The following is a 21,105-nucleotide window of genomic DNA, read 5'->3' on the forward strand; positions in this document are numbered from 1 at the left end:
TTTTTCCAGAGAATGGCACAGGGAGTATTGTGAATTATTCCAAATGAGGCCTGACAGAGCTAATGCGTATATCAGTAACAACAAAAACGCAGTGGCAAATTTGTTTTTTTATAATGCTATAGAATGTAATAAAACCCCACAAAATGGCAAATGTAATACTGTGATATGAAAGCCACACAACAACAAGATTGCGAAAGTGATATTGCTTTTATACAACCGATCTATAAACTAGAAATTAATATCAAGTAACTTTAGACATGAACTGTTCAGTTATTTTGTCTATTTCTGCACTGCTAATGAAAATAGTTCCACATTAAGCAAAAGCAGGATAAACCGCTGTGTCGCTGAGCAACACACAGACTGATTGCATGTCAGGAATGCCGCAAACCCAGACAAGTGTAGTGATTTCCCGTTCCTGACTAAAAACATTAAACACATATATTTTATCTAGCACATCCAGGCAGAGAACAGCAATCTGTCATACAGAGCATCATGGAAATAAACTCTTGTCAGCGTTTTGATGGGATGTAAATTTGTCAAACAATTACAGAGCCATTACCCCCATGCCTAATAATTCTCCTGGACCTTATAACAGAGGAGATTTATATGGCACATAATATAAACGCTGCTTTAAATGGGGAATTAATGTACATCAACAGGTCAGGGAAAGTATTATGGGTTTAAACCACCAGAGAGAATTTAGGGCACGCAGCCAAACAGAAGCTCAGGCCATTTATCCATGCAGCCCGTCATCCCCCGACTAATGTACAGGAGTGAGGGAGGAAACGGTAGAGGAGGGTGGGAGAGATGGGGCTTTATCAGCTGCTGTGAAGAATTTACATGAACGCACAAAAGCACTTTCCCTTTCCCCCCACCCCCCCCCACCTTATATAGAGCCCTTTCTTCCATGCCACCCCCTCTTCTCCTCCCGTCCTATTTGCCGGCTCTCTATTTTGGAATATGTGGCTTGGAACGCAGTCAAGTTTCATTAATTTCTGGTTTGGGTACAGTATGTTCCCGGACACACATCTGCGAGCAATCATAAACGCTCTGGAATGTTGGCAGAACATCCAGACCTGCCGGCAGCTGATGATGTCATCACTGTGAGGGAAGAGCTGGCGAGAGGCCAGACTGTGGGAGCCCGATGCTCACTGCCTCTGACAAAGACACACAGAGAGAGAGAGAGAGAGAGAGAGAGAGAGAGAGAGAGGGGGAAATGCTCTTTACGTATCCTCTTTTCCACTTCCCTCATGCCTCACATTTTTGAAATGCTCTCTGGCTCAGCTGTCTATATCAGTGGTTCTCAAATGTAGTTTCAGTACCCAGATTTTGCATTAGATATCAAGTGGTGACTCAACACAGTAATATAAATGTTTATCCTACGACGGAAAACAAAAAGAAGAATGATTCAAAAATTACTTTGGATGCAACTTCAATTTGCAGAGTGTGTCAACGTTTTATTGCTTTCATTTTGCTTTTAATTTAAATAATTTATTATTCACATTTACCATTGTTTTTCTGCTGCTGTCCAAATCCCTATCAAAAATGGCCTGCAAACCATTTTGGGTTGGGACCTACCAGTTGAAAGTAAAGAAAAATGTATACTTCTGCGTTAAACCTACGCCGTAGGCGGTTTGCATTTATAGTTCTGCGTTCTGTGTGTCGGCTTTGTTCTGCGAGTACACAGTCAAAATTCTAGCGTATTAAGAGGACAAGCGTATTAAGAGGATAAGCGTATTTATAAATAAAGAAATGCAATTTTAATATTCAAAATGATTTATTAAATTATTGTAGCATTAAAAATGTGTTAGGGTTTTGTATGTAAAACATGGTGAGATTTAGGAAATGATTTATGGCTGGCATTCAGAGAGAAAATAAATTAGGTATATACTGAATGCTTGCTCTTGAGTCTCTTTAATAATAAATATTTAAGTATACTTTTGATGCTACATGGCGCAAAAAAGAAATAATACTCAAATTAATTAAATGCACACTTCAACACAAAATGGGTGTAGTTTTAAAGATAAGTAGCTGGATTTTACAATGCATTTATGAAGTGTAAACAACACTTAACAGGTGCTTTTTCATTTGTGGATAAATTAGAAGAGTTCCATTTTCATAACTGATTAATTATAAAATATAATTATTGACTGTAGACCATAGTGTCAAACATATGGTCCAAACATTGTACAGATCAGAAACTTCTACAACAAATACACTATATTGTGCCACTCACATACCATGATATATATGTGTGTGGAAAAGCCCTGTGGAAAAAGCAGTTTATGAGTTGTAAACTGTCTTTGTTGTTTTCGCTTGTAACTTAATGAAACAAACAAAACATATAAACAGCAGATGCTCCCCATTAAAACAATGCTCCCAAGTCAAATACAATGTTATATGATGCATATATCTTAAAATAAGAAAATGTGACGCTATCTCAGATATGTTTTTGTCATCCTGGGGGATGTTCTCTGGTTACAAAGTGGACCAATTACAACTGGTATGGTATCTGTTGACAGGATGCGTTGTTACATTTTGGGAGAGGTGCACATCAGGCTACGGCATAGGCTACGTCTTAACTGCACCAGCTACACGTAGCCTATGCGTAGGTTCGACGAATAAGTAGAAATAGGCCTTAATACACACACACACACACACACACACACACACACACACACACACACACACACACACACACACACACACACACACACACACACACACACACACTCGAGACAGACACAGAACTCGAGTTCAGATTATGTTAGGGTGAGAAATAAATTGTATATAAACTTTTTTCAACATGAAGAACAAGGAAACAGATCTGAGAATTGCTCCAAATAAATATTTCCTGCCTAAACACAGTCACCACATGCGGCTGAGGACATGAACCAGGAAACCGATGTGCAAAGGGCTGACAAAAACTCCTCCACAACACAGATTATAGCTTGGCAACAATGGAGCTAAAGAACAGTCTGCAGGCCAAGTTACACAAACATAAATGCATGAAGCTGCTAATTCAACGTCATCAAAAGAAGAAAAGCCCATGTGCTTGGAAGACAACTTAAAAGCAACAGATCACAATAGCCAAGAAAATTATTTCCATACTTCTAAATGACTATGTTACAGAGAAGTTAAGGAACTTTTACCAAAACAACCACTGACATAGTTGCATAAATGTATCTTACGGTTAGTAATGGTATAGTGCACACTGAGGTGGTTGTCTGGACAAGTGTAGGGAAAGCTAATTTGAAAGTATAGCTTGCCAGGCTAAAAGCAAATCATTTGAAGCATTTAAACTACACTCAAGCAATGCCTACATGTTATAATAAATAAATAACTCAAAATAGGAAATTCCATTTAGAAGTATTTAAGATGAACACATAATTAGCAAATTATACAATTTATTTGAACAATCAGATCAGTATTTATCCAGCACAAACACAACAAGGATCTGAGTGACAGCAAAGAACAATATGCACAAATACATTCAATAAATCAAATCAAATGAAACTTTTTCTTAAATGATTCATTTGAACAAACCAATTCACTAAAATTAATCAGACATTTCAAAAGCTACATACAGCATGAGAGAGTGAAGTCAAGCCACACTCCACAGCTACTCAAACAGCTACTAAAACAGCTACTAAAACAGCTTGCTACTGAAAAACTACAATGTTTTTAAACCAGCTGAGCTACTGTCAGGCTACTAAAAATGTAGTGTAGTTAGCAGCTTTGGTACTGTTACTCCCCAATGCTGGCCTGGACATAGTGTTGGATAGTGTGGAAGGGGTCCTGCTGTGTTAGCCCTGTCTCAATCTACAGAGCTAATGAAGTCAAGTGAGGTCCACTGGCTGGGCCCTCTGGAGAATAGCACGCAGACTTAATCAGCATGGACCAGGCACTTCAGCTTGCTAATGAGAGTTCACACTGTTCCCAAGTGTGTGTGTGTGTATATGTGTATGCATGTGTGTAGACAGTTAAATTCACCCAGCATCATTCAAACAGGTAGGAAGAGAAGAAATAGTTTAATTTCATGTCAGCTGTTGGTTACGTCACTAAGTTGTCTGGAGAATTGCGCATGGCCTCAGATGGCCCGCCCACCTGACCATCTGATGCATATTGCACGCAAAACTGGAAAAAAAAAACATTTTGATCTTGCAATCTTATCTGACTGGCAGACTTAACTCAACTTCCAGGAGTAATGGTATGAACAGTTGTTTTTTAGTCCACAAAGTTGGGTTTACAATGTAGAAACAATGAGGGTTGATACAATGAGTGCTTTTGAGGATGAAATACAAGGGATTTGCCATCAATGCCATCAAATCTTAAAAAAAAAATATTATTTTGTTTGAGATGCTAAGTGCGAGACTACAGGCAGAGATGATGAAACATCTACAGACAGTTACACTATAGCTACAGAATAAACATTTAAGTTAAAAAATCCAGATATTAAATGCTGATAATCCCACCATAATCTTTGCCTCGCCTTTCAAAAATGGATCAAAATATGTCCCTTGGCTAGCCTACCCAGACCAAGTTCTGCACTCTTTGAAGTCACAAGAGAAGCTCACATAACACTAAAAGCCAATCCGTGCTCCAAAAGGCTGAGTCATTTTTTATTTTTTTGCTTCAGTGCTGTGCTCCCTCGCTACACTGCAGCTTCCAGACCATGTTGACCTTAACCTGAGGATATACACATGCACGCGCTATTCCATTATCAGCTTCTCTCCACAGTCCACTTCCACCAAACCTGCTCACAGCACCACACAACAACAAACTCCACCTCTATGCCTTACAAACCCCTGAAAAACTGCAGCCACAACCACTGCTGTCAGACAATAATTACAAAAAATAGAGGGAAAAAACTGCTGTGAGATTAACTGTACATACTGTACCGTGGGCTGTGGCAGGCGGCCCAGACTGGCACCCCGCCAAGACCACAATGAAACAAACAGAGAAGGCGTGCACCAGCCGAGAGGAGTGAGCAAAGAAGGGGGGTGGACGAGTGAAATGGTACACCATAATACACACAGCATAACTAATACCATTCCTTACCACCTTCTCCTGAAGACAAGGGAGCGGAGGAGGTGGTGGTGGGCAAATCCACTTGCTTGGTGTCACTGTTGTGAGAGCTGATAAAAATCAAACCGCTAGGATCAGGAAGGATAAAAACAGAAAGTTTGCACTGAAAGAACAAAGCAAAAAAATAAATAAATAATAATAATCAAAGAGCCGTGCCATGTCTCTGCCTCTCTGCCACTGTCTCTGTCTATAAAAGCATTTCCACCGAAAAGCTTGAGCGTTACACAAGAGTGAAGCTCTCTAGAGTCACACTGCAAAAAAAATCCAGGTTAGCATTGCGCTGAGCATATGAACGTTAACATTTTTTGTGTTCTGTTTTGATGCCATAAAAATAAGCTGCTTCACAATGCATGCTTATTCTGGCTGTTAAGGGACTGGTGTTCTTTGGTAAAGATCTTAAGGAATTATGTCTGGTTCTCATGCTCTTTTAAAAGAAAAACTGCTATCATTATTAGTACTGCCATTTCTTTGTTTTGGCTTAACCTTACAAGAGTGACGTAAATGAGGAGGGGACTGATGGTGGCCAAGTTCTAAATGGACATGGCCAAAGCTTGGCCACCTCTTGTGCAGATCTGGTCATTAAATACGTCCCTCTAAAAGGGCATTTTCACACCTCTGGCAGAATTTTGGATCATATGTAAATGCTCCAAATTAACCAAACCTTAGTAGTAGTGGAAGTAGAAGAATTAGAAGAAAAAGAATTAGAAGAAGAAGAACAGGAAAAAGTGGAAGAAAAAAGAAGATGAAGAGGAAGTGGTAGAATGTGGAAGGAAGAGGAAGCGGAAGAATAAGAGGAGGCGGTAGATGAATAAGAAAATGTGAAAGAGGAAGGAGGAAGAAGAGAGAGGTGAAAATGAAGAAGAGAAAATTGAAAGAAGAAGAGGAAGAGAAAGGAGAAGCAGATGAGGAGGAAGAAAAAGAAAGAGTAGAAAGAAGATGAGGAAGCAGAGGAAGAAAAACAGTAGGAAAAAGAGGACAAAGATGAGAGGAACATTAGAAAGAGATGGAGAAGAAGCAGAGGAAGAATCAGAAGAAATGGGAGGAAAAGAAAGAAGAGGATGATGAAGAGGAGGACAAGGATGAGGAAGAGGAAACTGCGAAAGAAGAGGAAAAGTAGAAGAGAAGGGCGAAGAGGAGGAGAAGAAGCAGAGGAAGAGGATGTAGCACAGGAGGAAGAAGAGGGGGATAAGGAAGAAGACGAGGAAGAAGAAAAAGAAGAGAAGAAAAAGGAAACAAAGAAGAGAAAGAGTAGAAGAAAGAAAATGACGAAGAGGAAAAATAAAGCGAGAAAGAAGAGGATGCAGAAGAGGAAGGAGAGGAAAAGAGGACAGGAAGAATAGTCTCACATACTCAGTAAGCCAAAAATTCTAGAAGAGCTTGATGAAATAACAGAAAATATACACAGTCTTCTCTAGCACTCTAGATAGTGTTCCCCATCTTCGATTAAAGAAAATGTAAGAAAAAAGCCTCACACCGAAGTACAATGGTCACAATCGGAAAATGGAGCGCAAGTGGAAGAGTACAAAATTAGAGGTATTTCACAGTGCATGAAAGGATAGTATCTGTAGCTACAGACAGGCACTAAAAGCTGCCAGTCAGCATATTTTAGCAAACTCATAAAATAACCACAACAATCCTAGATGTTTATTCAGTAGTGGCTAAATTAGTTAGGAATAAAGCATCGACTGAACCAGATATTGTGTCACAATATTTAAGACTTCATAAACTACTTTACTGATAAAATTGAAATAATCAGAAATAAAATTGGAAATATGTAATCAACTGCCACAGCACCTCAGAAAACAGTGTCTCATAATTTTCCTCACAAGCAACTTCAATCCTTTGCTGTCAATGGTCATGAAGAGCTAACAAAACTTATCAAAAAAATCTACAGCAACAACATTTTAGATCCAATACCAACTAAGCTCTTAAAAGAGGTATTCCCAGTAATCTCAGAGCCTCTTCTTAATATAATTAACTCGTCACTATCCTTAGGACATGTCCCAAGAAATTTTAAAATGGCAGTTATCAAACTACTTAAGCCATAGCTTGACCCTAGAGAAATGGCTAATTCCAGACCGATTTCAAATCTACCATTTATGTTGAAAATACTAGAAAAGGCAGTGTCCTCCCAACTATGTTCATTTCTGCAGAGAAATGGAATATATGAACAATTTCAGTCAGCATTTAGGCCCAATCACAGTACAGAGACTGTACTTATCAGAGTTACAAATGACTTGCTCTTATCATCTGATCGCGGCTGCATTTCTCTTCTAGTACTTTTAGATCTTAGTGCTGCCTTCAACAAGATAGATCACGACATTCTCTTGAATAGGCTGGAGAATTATTTTGCATTAGTGAACTTGCATTAGCATGGTTTAGGTCCTATTTATCAGACTGCTACCACTTTGTATGTGTAAACGAGGAATTGTCAAATCAAACAAAAGTATGGAGTGCCACAGGGATCAGTTGTATGACCTCTGCTTTTCTCCTTATAATGTACATGCTTCCTCTTGTAGACATTATCACTGCCCACTGATATGCCGACGATACCCAACTTTATATTTCTTCTAAACTCAACGAAAATTCACAATTCTCCAAATTAGCAGTGTATCAATGAAATCAAAGATTGAATGGCCAGAAATGTCCCACTCAATTCCGACAAAACAGAGGTACTAATGATTGGACCAATAACGTAAAAAAATTAGCAGCTAACATATTATTTGACTCAGATTCCAGCAAATCTGTCATTTGAAAATCAAATTTCCAGTGTGTTTGTAGAACACCATTCTTCCGCCTGACAAATATAGCTTAATTCCAACAAATGTCCTCTGTTGCTCATGACCTCAAGACTAGATTATTGTAATGCATTACTGGAAGGATGCCCAGCAAGTTCAATAAATAAACTTCAATTGGTTCAAAAAGCAGCTGACAGAATGCTGACAAGAAACAATAAATCTTTTCATATTAGCCCCATTTTATCATCGTTACATTGGCTACCTGTTAAATTTCGTATTAATTAAAAAATTCTGTTAACTACATACAAAGCTTTGAATGGTTTGTAATGTTCGGGATGCAGACACACTCACTCAGTTTAAGTCTAGAATAAAGACTCATTTATTTAGCCAGGCATACACATAATTTATACTTCAACTCACAATTAGGCTGCTTAAGTTAGGTCTGCCAGAACCAGAAACATCCATCATGATCTATAATTCTGCATAAAATTGAATGGCATCTACGCTAATATTATTCTATTTGTTTCCATGTATCAACTTCGGGATTCATATCTCTGCCAGAGCCAGCTCCGTTCCAGCTTTGTGTCAGAATCCACTGCTACGTGTCGCTAAGAGATGACGAAAAACTACAGCCGGTGCTAGCCAGACATCACTTTAGTCTTTTGACTTCAGAGGATGAACTGATGCCAACTACAACTGTAAGACATCGGATACTTCATTTGCCACTGCCTGAACCTTGGACTTAGGATGGACCCAACCGAACCTCACCGAAATGACCTGCAGGTTGAACCGCGATGCACCTCACTGATCTCTGCCTGCATCACCTATGTCTATTGATGGACTACACTCTTGAAATGGAATACATAGTCTATTATTTAATTGCCAACAAAAGCCTTCATCAGCCAACTAAAAAAAAAAAATGACAGTGCATCTATGTGAACTTCAGCAGTTAATCCAGGATGGACTTCTAAGACATTAGTCATTAATCTTAAAAGTTCATAAATCTTTTCATTTTATTTTTCAAACACTGGACCTTAACGCTTACTTAATTTACAAATTTTAAACCATGACTTCACAGTTCACAAATAACTAATATTGGCATTATATTCATGATGTTAGCCAGAGGATATCTGGCCCCCACAATGAGTCTGGTTTCTCCAAAGGTTATTTTTCTCCATTAACCAACATCTTATGGAGTTTTGTGTTCCTTGAAACAGATGCTTTCAGCTTGGTCAAACGGATTCTAAATACAATGATTATTTAATTATTTAATTTCTATACACATTTTACAATAATATTTAATCAAACTATACAATGATCATTGCAAGATATTATAGACATTACAGGTTTAATTTTTGTTTTTATTTTTGTTAATGCATGATTTTCTGTAAAGTTGTTTGATACAATGAGTGTTGTGAAAAGCATTATACAAATAAAAATGACTTGACAAACAATTTAGAAGAGCTGCACCTCAACAAAGGCGACTGGCTAGCGGACTACGGAGAATTTGTGCTGTAATTCTGAGAGGGTGAAGAGTGATGGCCTGCAGACACTAACAATGAATCAAAAGGTATTTATTCCTTCTGTTCGGAGAGGCTCTGAGCAAGGCAGTGACAATAGAAAGATCTTTATAAAGAGTTTCATGGTTCATAGTCTCATGCAAACCGATTTTTGAGCTGAGGAATATCCAAAGTCATATTATCCAAACTGCACAAGCCACCCTTCCCATACAGATTTCTGGATTACTATAAAGACATGGAATATACTTTTGTATGAGTACAGGAGTCTGCTGTGGGTCACTGCAGAATACCAAACAGAGTTATTCATCAGAATTCAGACCTGGCCCCTTTGTTTCATCATAGAATGGCTCTCATAAATGTCACTATGCGGCACATACTCCATGGGCCGCCATTATGAGCATGCAAGCACTACAATATCTCCACAGAGTCTGTTATTGAACACACATCTTGGGCTTTGAACAGCCTCTAAAATAAACATTAGATGTTTCCTTAGAGCAGCTTCTGCCATGCTGAGTCATGCATGATTTGAATTGGGCGGCCCAGCATGAGATGTCACTCATCTCTCCACTCGACATGGTTTAAAACATCCCTGCAAAAAGTCAATCTCATCTCACTATATGAAGATATTGACATCAAAATAACCCACCTTGTGAGCCAGAAAGTCCCTGGTTCCCAAATTTGGTGGTGTTTTGTAACTAATCTAATCTTAATCCCTAATTACTGTAGAATCAATTACCTCAGTAATCTTAATTATCATAAACCAGAGCGTGCTCAACAGGAGGCCAAAAATCTAGAAACACTGACCAGTGTGTGTGTCTGCTGTGCAACTTTGACTTCTGTGGTGTGTGATTTGGCAGTCAGACAGGGAGGTAGAGGCTTTGGGAGGTCCCAAAGCTTTTTCAAACTTCCTATAAACCACAAAAGCGTGCTTAATAATAATAATTAAAGAAAGACTACCGTCTCCAGAAAAAAAGTGCACATAGAACCTTTGATTTGAAATGTTTGAAACCCATTATTTAATTAGTAGTTTTCATCTAGTTTTGCTTCAGAACATTGGACATCAGTGGCATCACAACACAGTACTAAAATTGTTTAAAATTAAGAAAATATTTCCTAACATCAAGCACTGAAATGTATTCATATAAAGGGCATGTCTTGCAACCTGTCTATGTTTCAGGAGAATTTGCACCAAAATACTGTAGACTGTAGTTGTAGGCACAGTCTTGGATGTCAGCAACAAAATCAATAGAGTTTCTTCTTCATTTTAAAAGTTGATAAGACTATGTTTTTCATCCTAACTACACATATGGTTAGTTGCATTTTATTATTTGCATTAAGCACTCTTTTCCTACTGTCTGCATCCCAATCAGAAAAGACCTGCAAAAATGTTGTGTCACGAACCACCAGTTAAGAAACAACTGATTGAAATGCATCAATTGTCTATGTGCATATTTAATTACTTGGCTGTTAGGCTAGTAAATAATATCTAGAAACACAGAACTACTAACACACTTTAAATTTATGCCAATTAACAAATGAACGCATAAGCCATAATACCTTATGCTAATGCCCTAACTGAGGTGAGATTTGATCAGCTAGATCAAACACTGCTTTGGCCAGCACTATTTACCTTTGTATTATCCACAGAAAGCAATTACCTATTGGGATCTAAACTTCAATTTTCTGTCAGGTGGAGCTATACATAGATATGAATGTGCAAACATGTAGACAGGCCAGTGTAGATGCTAGTGTGTGTTACCTGAATGAGACAACAAGTGCATCCTCAGGCGCAGACTGTCTAGGAAGCGTTTGCCACAAAGCTCGCACCCGTAGGTCTTCATTCCGCTGTGTAGCTTCCTGCATGGAGAAATAGGAAACAAATAACATTAGCCAACTCCATTTATGTCACTCACACAGAAACTGGGCATTCAAAGCGGCTGGCTATACTATGTGATTTGATTAGCATTCTAAAATGGACAAAATGGCATAATAGTTATCATTCCACCTACACTGACTGGGAAGACAGAGGGTGTTTAAAGGAATAGTTAATCCAAAAACAAAAATTCTGTCATTATTTACTCACCATGACATAGTTTCAGCCCCATATGCTCCAATTTTTCAAAGTTTTTGATGAATCTTTGAGCAGCTTTTGGCATAAAAAGACCATTAAATCACCATGGACCATTACAATCAGGGGCTGTTACAATCTCAAAAAAGACAGTCTGTATGAAAGGTTTGTGTGAGGATCAGACTGAATTAAAACATTTTTTTTTTTTACTGATAATCTTTCCCTTCTTAACTTTCGGGTTCACAAACAAAGCTACAGTATGGCTTCAACACTTATAGGACTATAGTCTTATGGGACTATAGTCTGGTGTCAGACTTTGGAATGGTTTGGGGATACAGTTCAAGCAATGCCCAAATATTCACCAATTCAAATTAAAATGTAAAGAAATGGTGTTGACAAAATATGAGACTGAGTGAGGGATCTGGGTGCTCTTGTGTTTGTGATTGGGAGGGGTACTGGTTATGGTAAAATAAACTTATTTAGGAATATAAACGGTTCCTATTTATTTATCTTGATATTGTAAATGGTGACACAATTACAAGAGTGGGATATGTGTACATAGCTGAGTAAATAATGATAATGATTATTATTAATTATTATTGATATTACTGTTATTGTAAAACTATGTTTAAACAATATGCTAGGATATGGTTATATTTTATATATGATGTGATTATTATAGATATCGGGACATATTTGAATGTTTACGATAATGAGGATTATCGTATAGCATTATAGTGCTTATTGAGATAGCATAATGTAATTGTAAGAAATTATAATATCAAATAAATATTATCAAAACAAATAAATTATTTATTTATTTAACTGTTAATGACAGCGGATATATGGGGTAATATATGGGAAGGAATTGGGGGTGGGAGCAAATAAGTTATACTTCTTTCCACTCCCTTTCGAGCAACTATTATTATAAGTGTAAATAATATGTGTGTATATGTGTATATATTTATATCTATGTATATGGGAGATAAGCTGTGCTATGTTATTTTTATTTTTTTATTTTTGTGTGTGTGTTAATATATATGTATATATTATTTTATTTTGCTCGAAATAAACTTCAATCAATCAATCAATCAATCAATCAAATAGTGCACAAGTCATATCGACAATTAATTTTTCTTTAAATGGTGTTTTTTTTTTTTTTTTTTTAGCTTGACAGACCCTGTCACTATGAACTGTCATTATGAGCAAGAGCTGTGTAATGATTCTTAAATAAAAAAGATTCCACATGGAAAAAAAATAAGAGCATCGGGGTTCGGAAAAACACTATGCTGAGTAAATAATGATAGGAGATCTTGTTTTGTGTAAACTGGAGACCTTGTTTTGAGTAAAAAGTAGAGTGAAGTTTGTTTCACTGATGAGAGAGAGAAATAAACCATTGTCTGCAACCACTTGATGTAAAACACTTTAGCTGATGATGCCCAAATTATAAGATCATGAATAAATTTAACACGGTCACTAGACTAAGTTGTGAAATGCCTTAAAAGCTAAAATTATCAAATGGCACACATGGTTTCAAAGTCCAATTGTTCATTCATTCGGGTCCCGGAGTGGGGACGAAGGAGCCCTTTATCTACACAGGAACATATAGATGGCCATAAGCCTCCAGATAAGAGTGAATGTAACCTCTACAGCAAAGCAGGCTGAATTTGTCAGCAGGCTCCATTTCAAACAACAGTTCAACTTTTCATGAGGCAGAAAGTGAAACATTTGTTTTATAAATTATAAATTCTCTGAGCTTTGATAGATACATAGGAAAGATCCTGTCCATCCAATCAACCAATCCTTTTTGTTTCTGTGTCTCTTGGATCAAGGTTGAAACATGCACTGCAATAAATAAACTAAATAAATAAACTTAATCAGAATTTTAGTTTTGGTTTCAAAGAAAAATAATTATCTCTTAAAATATGTCAGTGTACTTGAGAAGCAAAACTTATTTCCAGACAATATACCTTAAATTACTTTATATTTTTGTTAACCATTTTGCACATTTTAGTGAAGTTCATGCTCAAGACAAGAAAAAAAAATGCTTCAAGAAAGTTAATCTTGTTTTAAGGATGTTTCGATATTTGTGTTTTTACTAGAAAACAACACAAGAAAACTAATAAAGAAAATATTTTTTGCAGTGTGGTACATGGTCTGATTTGACCCCTTAACCCATGTGTGGATTTAAATAAACCAGTGAACCTTCATGTGTGTCTTTCTCAGGATCAGAAACAAAAGAACCAGAGCATCTGCATCTTTTCCACCACACTAATCCTCAGACCCAATGCATCCGATCACTGATAAGCCTGTATAAACAATCAAAAGTCAACATTGGCAAATTAACAATCCCAGGCTGGTTGGTCCAAGCCACCAGTTAAGAATATGAAACTCAGTCACAGCAGGTAAGTGGTTTTATGTGTTGTGGTGGAGTGATGGGCCGCTCAAAGTTAGAACACTATTAGAACAATGTAAGAATACAGCGAGAACATTGGCAACTTGCCACGAGTGGTGAAGTGAATTAGTTTTTATTAGCATGCTTGCAGCATTTGGTAATTGTTTCCAGAGTGCTAATTAGCTCATTGTTTGCACTTTAGTGCCAAATGTATATCTTTAATGAGAAAAAACCCACATGTACTGTCTTTACTTTCTATTCATACTACATAGACAATCCAGCATGGAGTAAATATGCTTCAAATTGTATAATTTCCATGGTATTAAAATCAATAAGCCATTTGGTTGATTATCCAAGTTGAACCGTTTAAAAAGGCACACTAACAAATTTTTTTGTTATCAAACAAACCCTCTTGTTTTTGTTTGAAGTTGTGAGAATCGGCATTGCATGCAGGGCTGTAATGAAAGTTTTTTTCCCCTTCCTTTGTATTAACAATATTTGGTAGAACATGTGAATAGTAGAGAATTATTAAGCAAGGAAGTGTGGTTTAACCTTACAGAGAAGAAGAAGAGAAGAAAAAAAAAAAAAACACCCATGGAAAACAATTTGAGGACTGGGAAGAGAAAAAGGAGGACTTGAGAAAATTTCCAATGCTTCCAAAATCCTGATGGCTGTCTTCTAGATGGGGATTTTGGAGACCTAACAAACAAAGGGAAGAATGAAGCAGCAAAGCCTTTTGGCAAGCTGCAAGTAATTAAAAAAGCCTGTAAACGCCTTCCAGGATAAAGAGCACTTCAAATGACAGGCGGGCGAGTGAGCGAGCATGGCACAAGGGGGAGCTGGGAAAAGCCAGGGGTCTGTGCACCTTTGGGATCAGGTCTAATGCAGAGATACTGTAGGGGGAACACTTAAAGGCCTTTGTGTGCCTTCAATCTAGCCACTGTCCATCTGCTGAGGTCCGAGGAGAGCGTCCTTCAACTGATTAGAGACTGACAGAGAGCACATACTGTCAGAGTGACCCTCTGAGACCTGAGGGAAGATTTAAGAGCTGACAGAAGCAAGAGACTTCCTACCTGGGGCAGAGAGGGCTGACTTTCACTAGGGTAGACGGCATATTTAAAGGTTAAGTGCGTAATTTTTACAATGTACATTCGGTAGCAACATGTCGACTTCTCGTGCAATCATATTGCCCAGTTTTATGTCTTAATAAAAAACTAAGTCTATCCCTCGCAGCCTCGCTTTCATTTACGATGGAATATTATGGTACATTACAGGTTACAATCTGAGCAAAGTCTCAAATGTTTATTCGGAGCGGAGCAGAAATACATTTATGTGCAATACCATGGTTTGCTTCAAAGCAGTGGGAGGTAATTAGTTTTATCTGTGCATTTTTACAGGTGGTTGGAAGTGAGGGCAACCCTGGATATGACATGCTTGAACCTGCTTCCAGTGTGGATCATGGCAACAGACCTGTTGTAAAGGCAAAGTCGTAGGGGCACCTGCCCCTGCATTTACTACATCTTCTATTTTCTGGACAACCAGAAGTTAAAGCCTCTGTAGATTTTATGGGACATATATGCCCCAGCGCACCTCCTTTTCAACACACACACCTCCTGAGTGTGAACTATGGCAGTTCTTTTTCCCTCAGGCCACTATAACCAGCTGTGCTTTGGCTTTGCCACAGATACTGTAGATGTGTAAAAAAAAAAAAAAAAAGAACAATGGGGAGGGGTGGCACTCTGTGTGTCTGAAACATACAGACTGTAGTCATTAAGGAAGCAGGCATAAAACTCTCAAGCCATTTACTCAGTTAATAAGCGACTTTGTCTAACAGTCAGTTTTGACAACGGCAATAAATTTAAAATTTATGTCAACAAAACATATGCTGAACACCTCATTTCAATGCCGGAGTGGTGTGCTGGCTCGTAAATCAGCCCCGTGTTTGAAACCAGAGTAGATTACGGGCCTGTTTTATTGAGCTGTTAGAGCCCGGCCCATATAAATCTGAACTTTCTCACTCTAGAGTGGACCCTGGGTCGTACATCATAGCCAGGAGTTCCCCTGTCAGTGTGGCCCGCTTAGCAGGACGGAAACCTGAAAAACAATATTCCTCTCTAGGGTCTAAAGAGCAGCGCAAACAGCGGCAGAGTCAAAAACATGCCATTTACCTGTGAGAGATGACATGGAGGACATTTAACACGTGCATACAAATCCCCTCAATAAATTGCACAAATCTGCATATTTTCATCATAAACTAGTCGATAGTTCATCTGATTGACAAGTAGGTCTTAAGGAAGCCCTATATAATTAGGCTGATTTAAAGTAACGTCAATCAATTTAAAAACAGTTGGATGGACCACAACATAATGGAATCGAATGCAGGGGTCTCGGGACATTTTTTTACATTTAAACTATTTTTATCTTGACAGTCAGCCTTTAAAATGCATTTGCATTAGGACTGGGCGATATGTACAAATATTTTTGCGATAATTGCCTAAAAAGCATCGCGATATACGATTACATCGTTAACCCAGCCGCCAAGAGTAGGTGAATTTTTTTGCATGATTGATTTTGCTTTAAAAATGTAATTAATTTATTACAACACGAAAAACAAACAAAAAGACATTTCTAAATTAAAATTGCACTTTAAACTAAATGAAAAAAGCAATAAAGTGATCACATAAATCATATTTAAATCACCTCCACCATGTTTACTGTCTCCAACGGCTCCATTTGCCATCACACAAGCATCCGTCAACAACAATGGGTGGAAAATTACTAATAGAGATTAAGAATTAAAGACAAAAATTATCAAAATAAATAAGCCTAATAAATTCCCTTGTGTTCCCAAAATGTGTGTTCTTATCGAATTTGTGTTTGTATTGCGTTTTGGTAATACAGTTAATGCTGCCAAAAGAAAATTAAATAAAATAAATGTTTGGTTCAAGGTGTACAAAGTTATATATTACAGAACCTGCAGAGTTGCAATCATAATGCATGCTTACCGCATGGAAATAAAGCTAACTCACAGCACCTCTCAAGATGATCGGAGATAATTTGCAGCATTTTCATAGATGACATTATTCTTGCTAACAGTTTTCAGATAAATGAAACAAATGAACCAAGACGTCTTGCAGGTCACCCGCCTGTTACGGGTAGATGAGCAAAATTACCCGCACATGAAATACATTTGGACAAGGAGCTTGTGAACTGGATTCAGCATCGTTGCTTTTTGCGGATGGTGGGTGCTAGTTTCACACCCTGGTCTACGGTTTAATATATGTTGCCAACTTCCCAGATCCATGGTTTTGCCATTTCCCGATATTGCCTATCATCGACTGTTCGCAATCGGCATCGGGATCTTTGTAAGACATTGTTGATATCCGATTACATCGTCCTATCGACCAGCCCTAATTTGCATAAGATGCAATGGACAAAAGGCAGTGTCGTCTCAATCAGTTACAAAAAACCTGAATGAAGGGTTCTCTAGACATTTTTAACATTTAAATTATTTTTATCTTGACACTTTGTCTTTAAAATGCATTTGCATAAGATGCAATGGACAAAGGCATCTGTTTGCATGTGTGCATAAACCAACATTTAAAAAATATCCATAACTTTTTATTGCAAAATACTAACATAGTTCTCACATAGCGCTAATAGCAGGTGATTTGAAAAAGGATTCAAGCTCAAGAGCAGCGTGCTTCAAAACCACTAGTAGCAGGAGAGGGCACGTACGTTAGGCCACAGCTCCCGCAAACAAATGATAATGCATAGCGAATCATGGGAGAGTTGAGGGCTGTTCCTGGGAAAAGAGAAGCTGGCCCGTGCAGCCAACCATGCCACTCATTCATCTGCTTAAAGAAGGGTCCTACTGGATTCCCTAAAAGGCATGCCAGCCCATGTGCACACTTAGATTAAGGTATTTGTCAAAGGGAGTCAACAATGAGTAAAATGGAGAAATAAAAATAAAAGTCAATCCACTGCTGCACTTAAGTTTAATACAGATTTCAGAGAGGCGTTGACACGACGCTGCCACAGCATTACCATAATGATGATGACTGTTAATCGACTTCCCAAAAGATCCTCTTTAGCAAAGGACAGTTGACTGAAAAAGTGTTAAAGCTATAAAGTGTTTAATTACAACAATGTTACTATAATTGAAAAATAAATGAATGAATATGACTATGTGGAACATAAAGTGGGGTTAAAGTCCACTTAAGGAAATGCTTCCTTAAAATTTAGCATTTTCCTAATTTTAAATTGTACTATTGTTATTGTCAGTGAAAATTGAATAACAATTTGAGTAAAAGCTAAATTGAAAAATTACCATGAATTTCAGAATTGTTTAGCATTATGTATGTCCCTCTATTTCTTTTCTGACCTCATGTAATTTGCTGGCATGGTATGGGTTTGTGCAAAACCTGATGATCTATGTTATCCCAGCATGATTTTAGCAACTTTAATCGAAGCAAGGACTTTTTTTTTTTTTTTACATAGTACCACAACTTTATTAAAATATAACAAGAATCTTTTATTTATTTGAATATTTCTTATTCATTTACATCATGATTTTTCAAAAACCTACAATTCTGCTTATTTCCAGGTTTTTATAATATTTTTAATCCCAGGTTTTAAATGTGGACTCTTACTTTTGAACCCAACTTTTTATGATAGAATATAAAAAAATGGAGCATCAAATAAAATTACAAATATGTTTGATATAAATGTGAAAAAAAATCTGTTTTCATCTTGCTTCTGAGGGATGACACATCCCTAAAGTGACTGTTTGCAGTATCTCGGCTCTATTTTAGCAATCTTCGCCAGGACGACCAGCATGTCCTTTCTCCAGTCTTTTCCAGCCCATTAAGAATGAATGGGGTAAACAGTGGCGAATCACAAGGTAAAAAAACAAAAACACAAAATGACAGCGTCAAAAACAAAAACCAACCAAATTTCAGCTGTTGGAGATAAGCCCACCCTTAACCCCAGCAACTGCATCCATGAAAAGCCATTACTACATTTATGAGCCGTGTACCACTTCTATCTCTCTCTCTCTCTCTCTCTCACACACACACACACACACACACACACACACACAATGTGGTTACGCTCTATAAGACACAATTGTGCTTGAATATATTATTTTGACTGACAGAAAATTACATAGTACTGCCAGTCTTTCAAACTGTTTACCAACCCCGTCTTTATGTCTATCCTTTGTTTCAAGATCTTTTTTCATTCCCTTTTTTCATGATTGGAATATATCAAATGGCTGGGTAATTCTCAGCGGCACGAGCTGTTTATCAGGAGTCCTCCTGTACATATCAATGACTCGGCCCTCTCTCCCTGCAGCGAGACATTCATATGAATTCCAGCCACACTCACACATACTGCAAACTCGTGCATAGATGAGTAGTGCTGAAAGAGAGACACAGACAGACGGAGTCGAGGGTGGCTACCTATATTACAAACGAGAAAGGGCTTTTTCCACAATACACACAAACAGATTAACAGACATATATTTCACCAACAACTTGACAGATAAGAATACACATAATTTTACATCAAATTGTGTGAATGAGAACAAAATGCCAGGCAATCAAAACCTTTGTTTCCCAATAGAAGCCAAGATATTGTCTCTGTTCCAAAACCTATTGAGCTGCCTATATAGGCATTATTTTAAGGCATCATAGTGAAGGCTGTTATAAAAGGTAGGCAGCGTGATTATGCTGCCTACCGAGATTCCTTTTTTTGGCCAAATACTAAGGCAGCATTGCATGCATCCTTCACATAGAAGCTAATGTGTTGAGATGAGCTTAGTGAAATAAACCCATCCCGAGATGGCTGTTGATTATCAATATATTTAGAATTAATTCAATACCAAAAAGTAAAGTTAAATCGAATTAAAATTAACTATGATTGCCAACATTTGAGTAAGCAATGTATTTTCATGCTTATTTGAGTATAGTCTCACATAGCCAGACCTATGACTGCGGTATAGGTCTGGGGGCCCATTAGCCCATAAGCCCATTAGACAGGAAAAGTATTCTAACTGACATGTTAATTGACCAATCACAGTTGTTTTTGTCATAACAGGGTGTTTAGGGGCTGGTTATCGGAGATGCATTACCATAATAAAATAAAATTATTTATATATTTCTGGAGAAGTCGTCCGCAACAGCAATCTGCACCACCGGTCTGTGGACCACCTTGAACTTAAATGGCTGGAGTGCCAGATACAAATGCATGATCCGGGCATTGGAATCCTTCATGCAGTGGAGCCACTGGAGTGGGGCATGGTCTGAAAAAGGGTGAATGCTCATCCCAACATATAGTAGCAGAGAGTGAGGACTGCCCACTTGATGTCCAAGCACTCCTTCTCTATGGTGCTGTAATTAGTCTCTCTCATAGAGAGCTTCTGACTAATGTACAGCACAGGGTGCTTGAGCATGTCGCAATCACTGCAGTTTTATTAATTCGGGGACACACCTGCCCATGACCCAAATGGAACCACAGATACTGTACCTCCACCTGCCCAATTGCGCACTTCTTCGGGTTTGCCGTGAGCCCCGCTCATCGCAGCGACCTCTGAACGACCCCCAGATGCTGCATGTGGCATAAAAAGCGTGTGGTCTGAGTACCCTGTCCACAAGATGCTGAAGTGTAGCCGGTGCCCCAAACAATCCAAATGGAAGGGTCATAAATTGGTGAGAACCAAACATGTAGAGAAGGCCGTTTTTTCACAGGACATTGGCATTAAGGGGATCTGCCAATGTACCTTTGCTAAATTCAGCGTAGAAAAAACCCCATGTCGCACCCAACCGATCGAGCAGTTTGTGAATGCGAGGTATCGAACTTTTTGACATTTTTACATCGTGTTGACTCCTATAATACACACAGAGCGATCGCTCTTAGGCGTCAGAACCACCAGGGTCCTTCTATTACCCCCATATCAAGCATGGCCTTTAATTCTTCCCAAACTACAGGTTTATTTTGTTTGGGTAGGCACAGCTAAGTACTTCTACCCCAGGTGTATGTGGTGTGGTCGATGTGGTGTTCTATGATATTAGTGCAAGAACACATCCAAAAAAATCATTTTGCAACCTGGCAAGCTCCGTACGTTGTGACGGTGAAAGGTGGTCTCCACATGGGACCGGGGTGAACTGATTGGCAGGTGTCAGAGCTGTTGAGCTAAGGCAAGCGGGTGGACAACCTCGCTCAGCATCAAGGAGTGGAAGAGCTGCCGGTTTTCTTCTGGGCTGCAGCCGACCCATTGCAGGATTGACTTCAACA

At 38.2% G+C, this 21,105-nt stretch overlaps 1 protein-coding gene across 2 annotated transcripts in view; it reads right to left on the reverse strand.

Annotated features, from left to right (window-relative positions):
* zbtb16a (zinc finger and BTB domain containing 16a) overlaps positions 1-21,105 on the reverse strand; it is a 165,414-nt gene that overhangs the window by 69,203 nt on the left and 75,106 nt on the right. For both annotated transcript variants that reach the window (XM_052104043.1, XM_052104042.1), the window contains exon 3: positions 11,106-11,203. In XM_052104043.1, coding sequence (XP_051960003.1) covers positions 11,106-11,203 — 98 coding nt within the window. The remainder of the gene's footprint in view (positions 1-11,105; positions 11,204-21,105) is intronic.

The sequence above is a fragment of the Xyrauchen texanus genome, chromosome 34, assembly GCF_025860055.1.
Source record: "Xyrauchen texanus isolate HMW12.3.18 chromosome 34, RBS_HiC_50CHRs, whole genome shotgun sequence".
NCBI classification, from domain to species: domain Eukaryota; kingdom Metazoa; phylum Chordata; class Actinopteri; order Cypriniformes; family Catostomidae; genus Xyrauchen; species Xyrauchen texanus.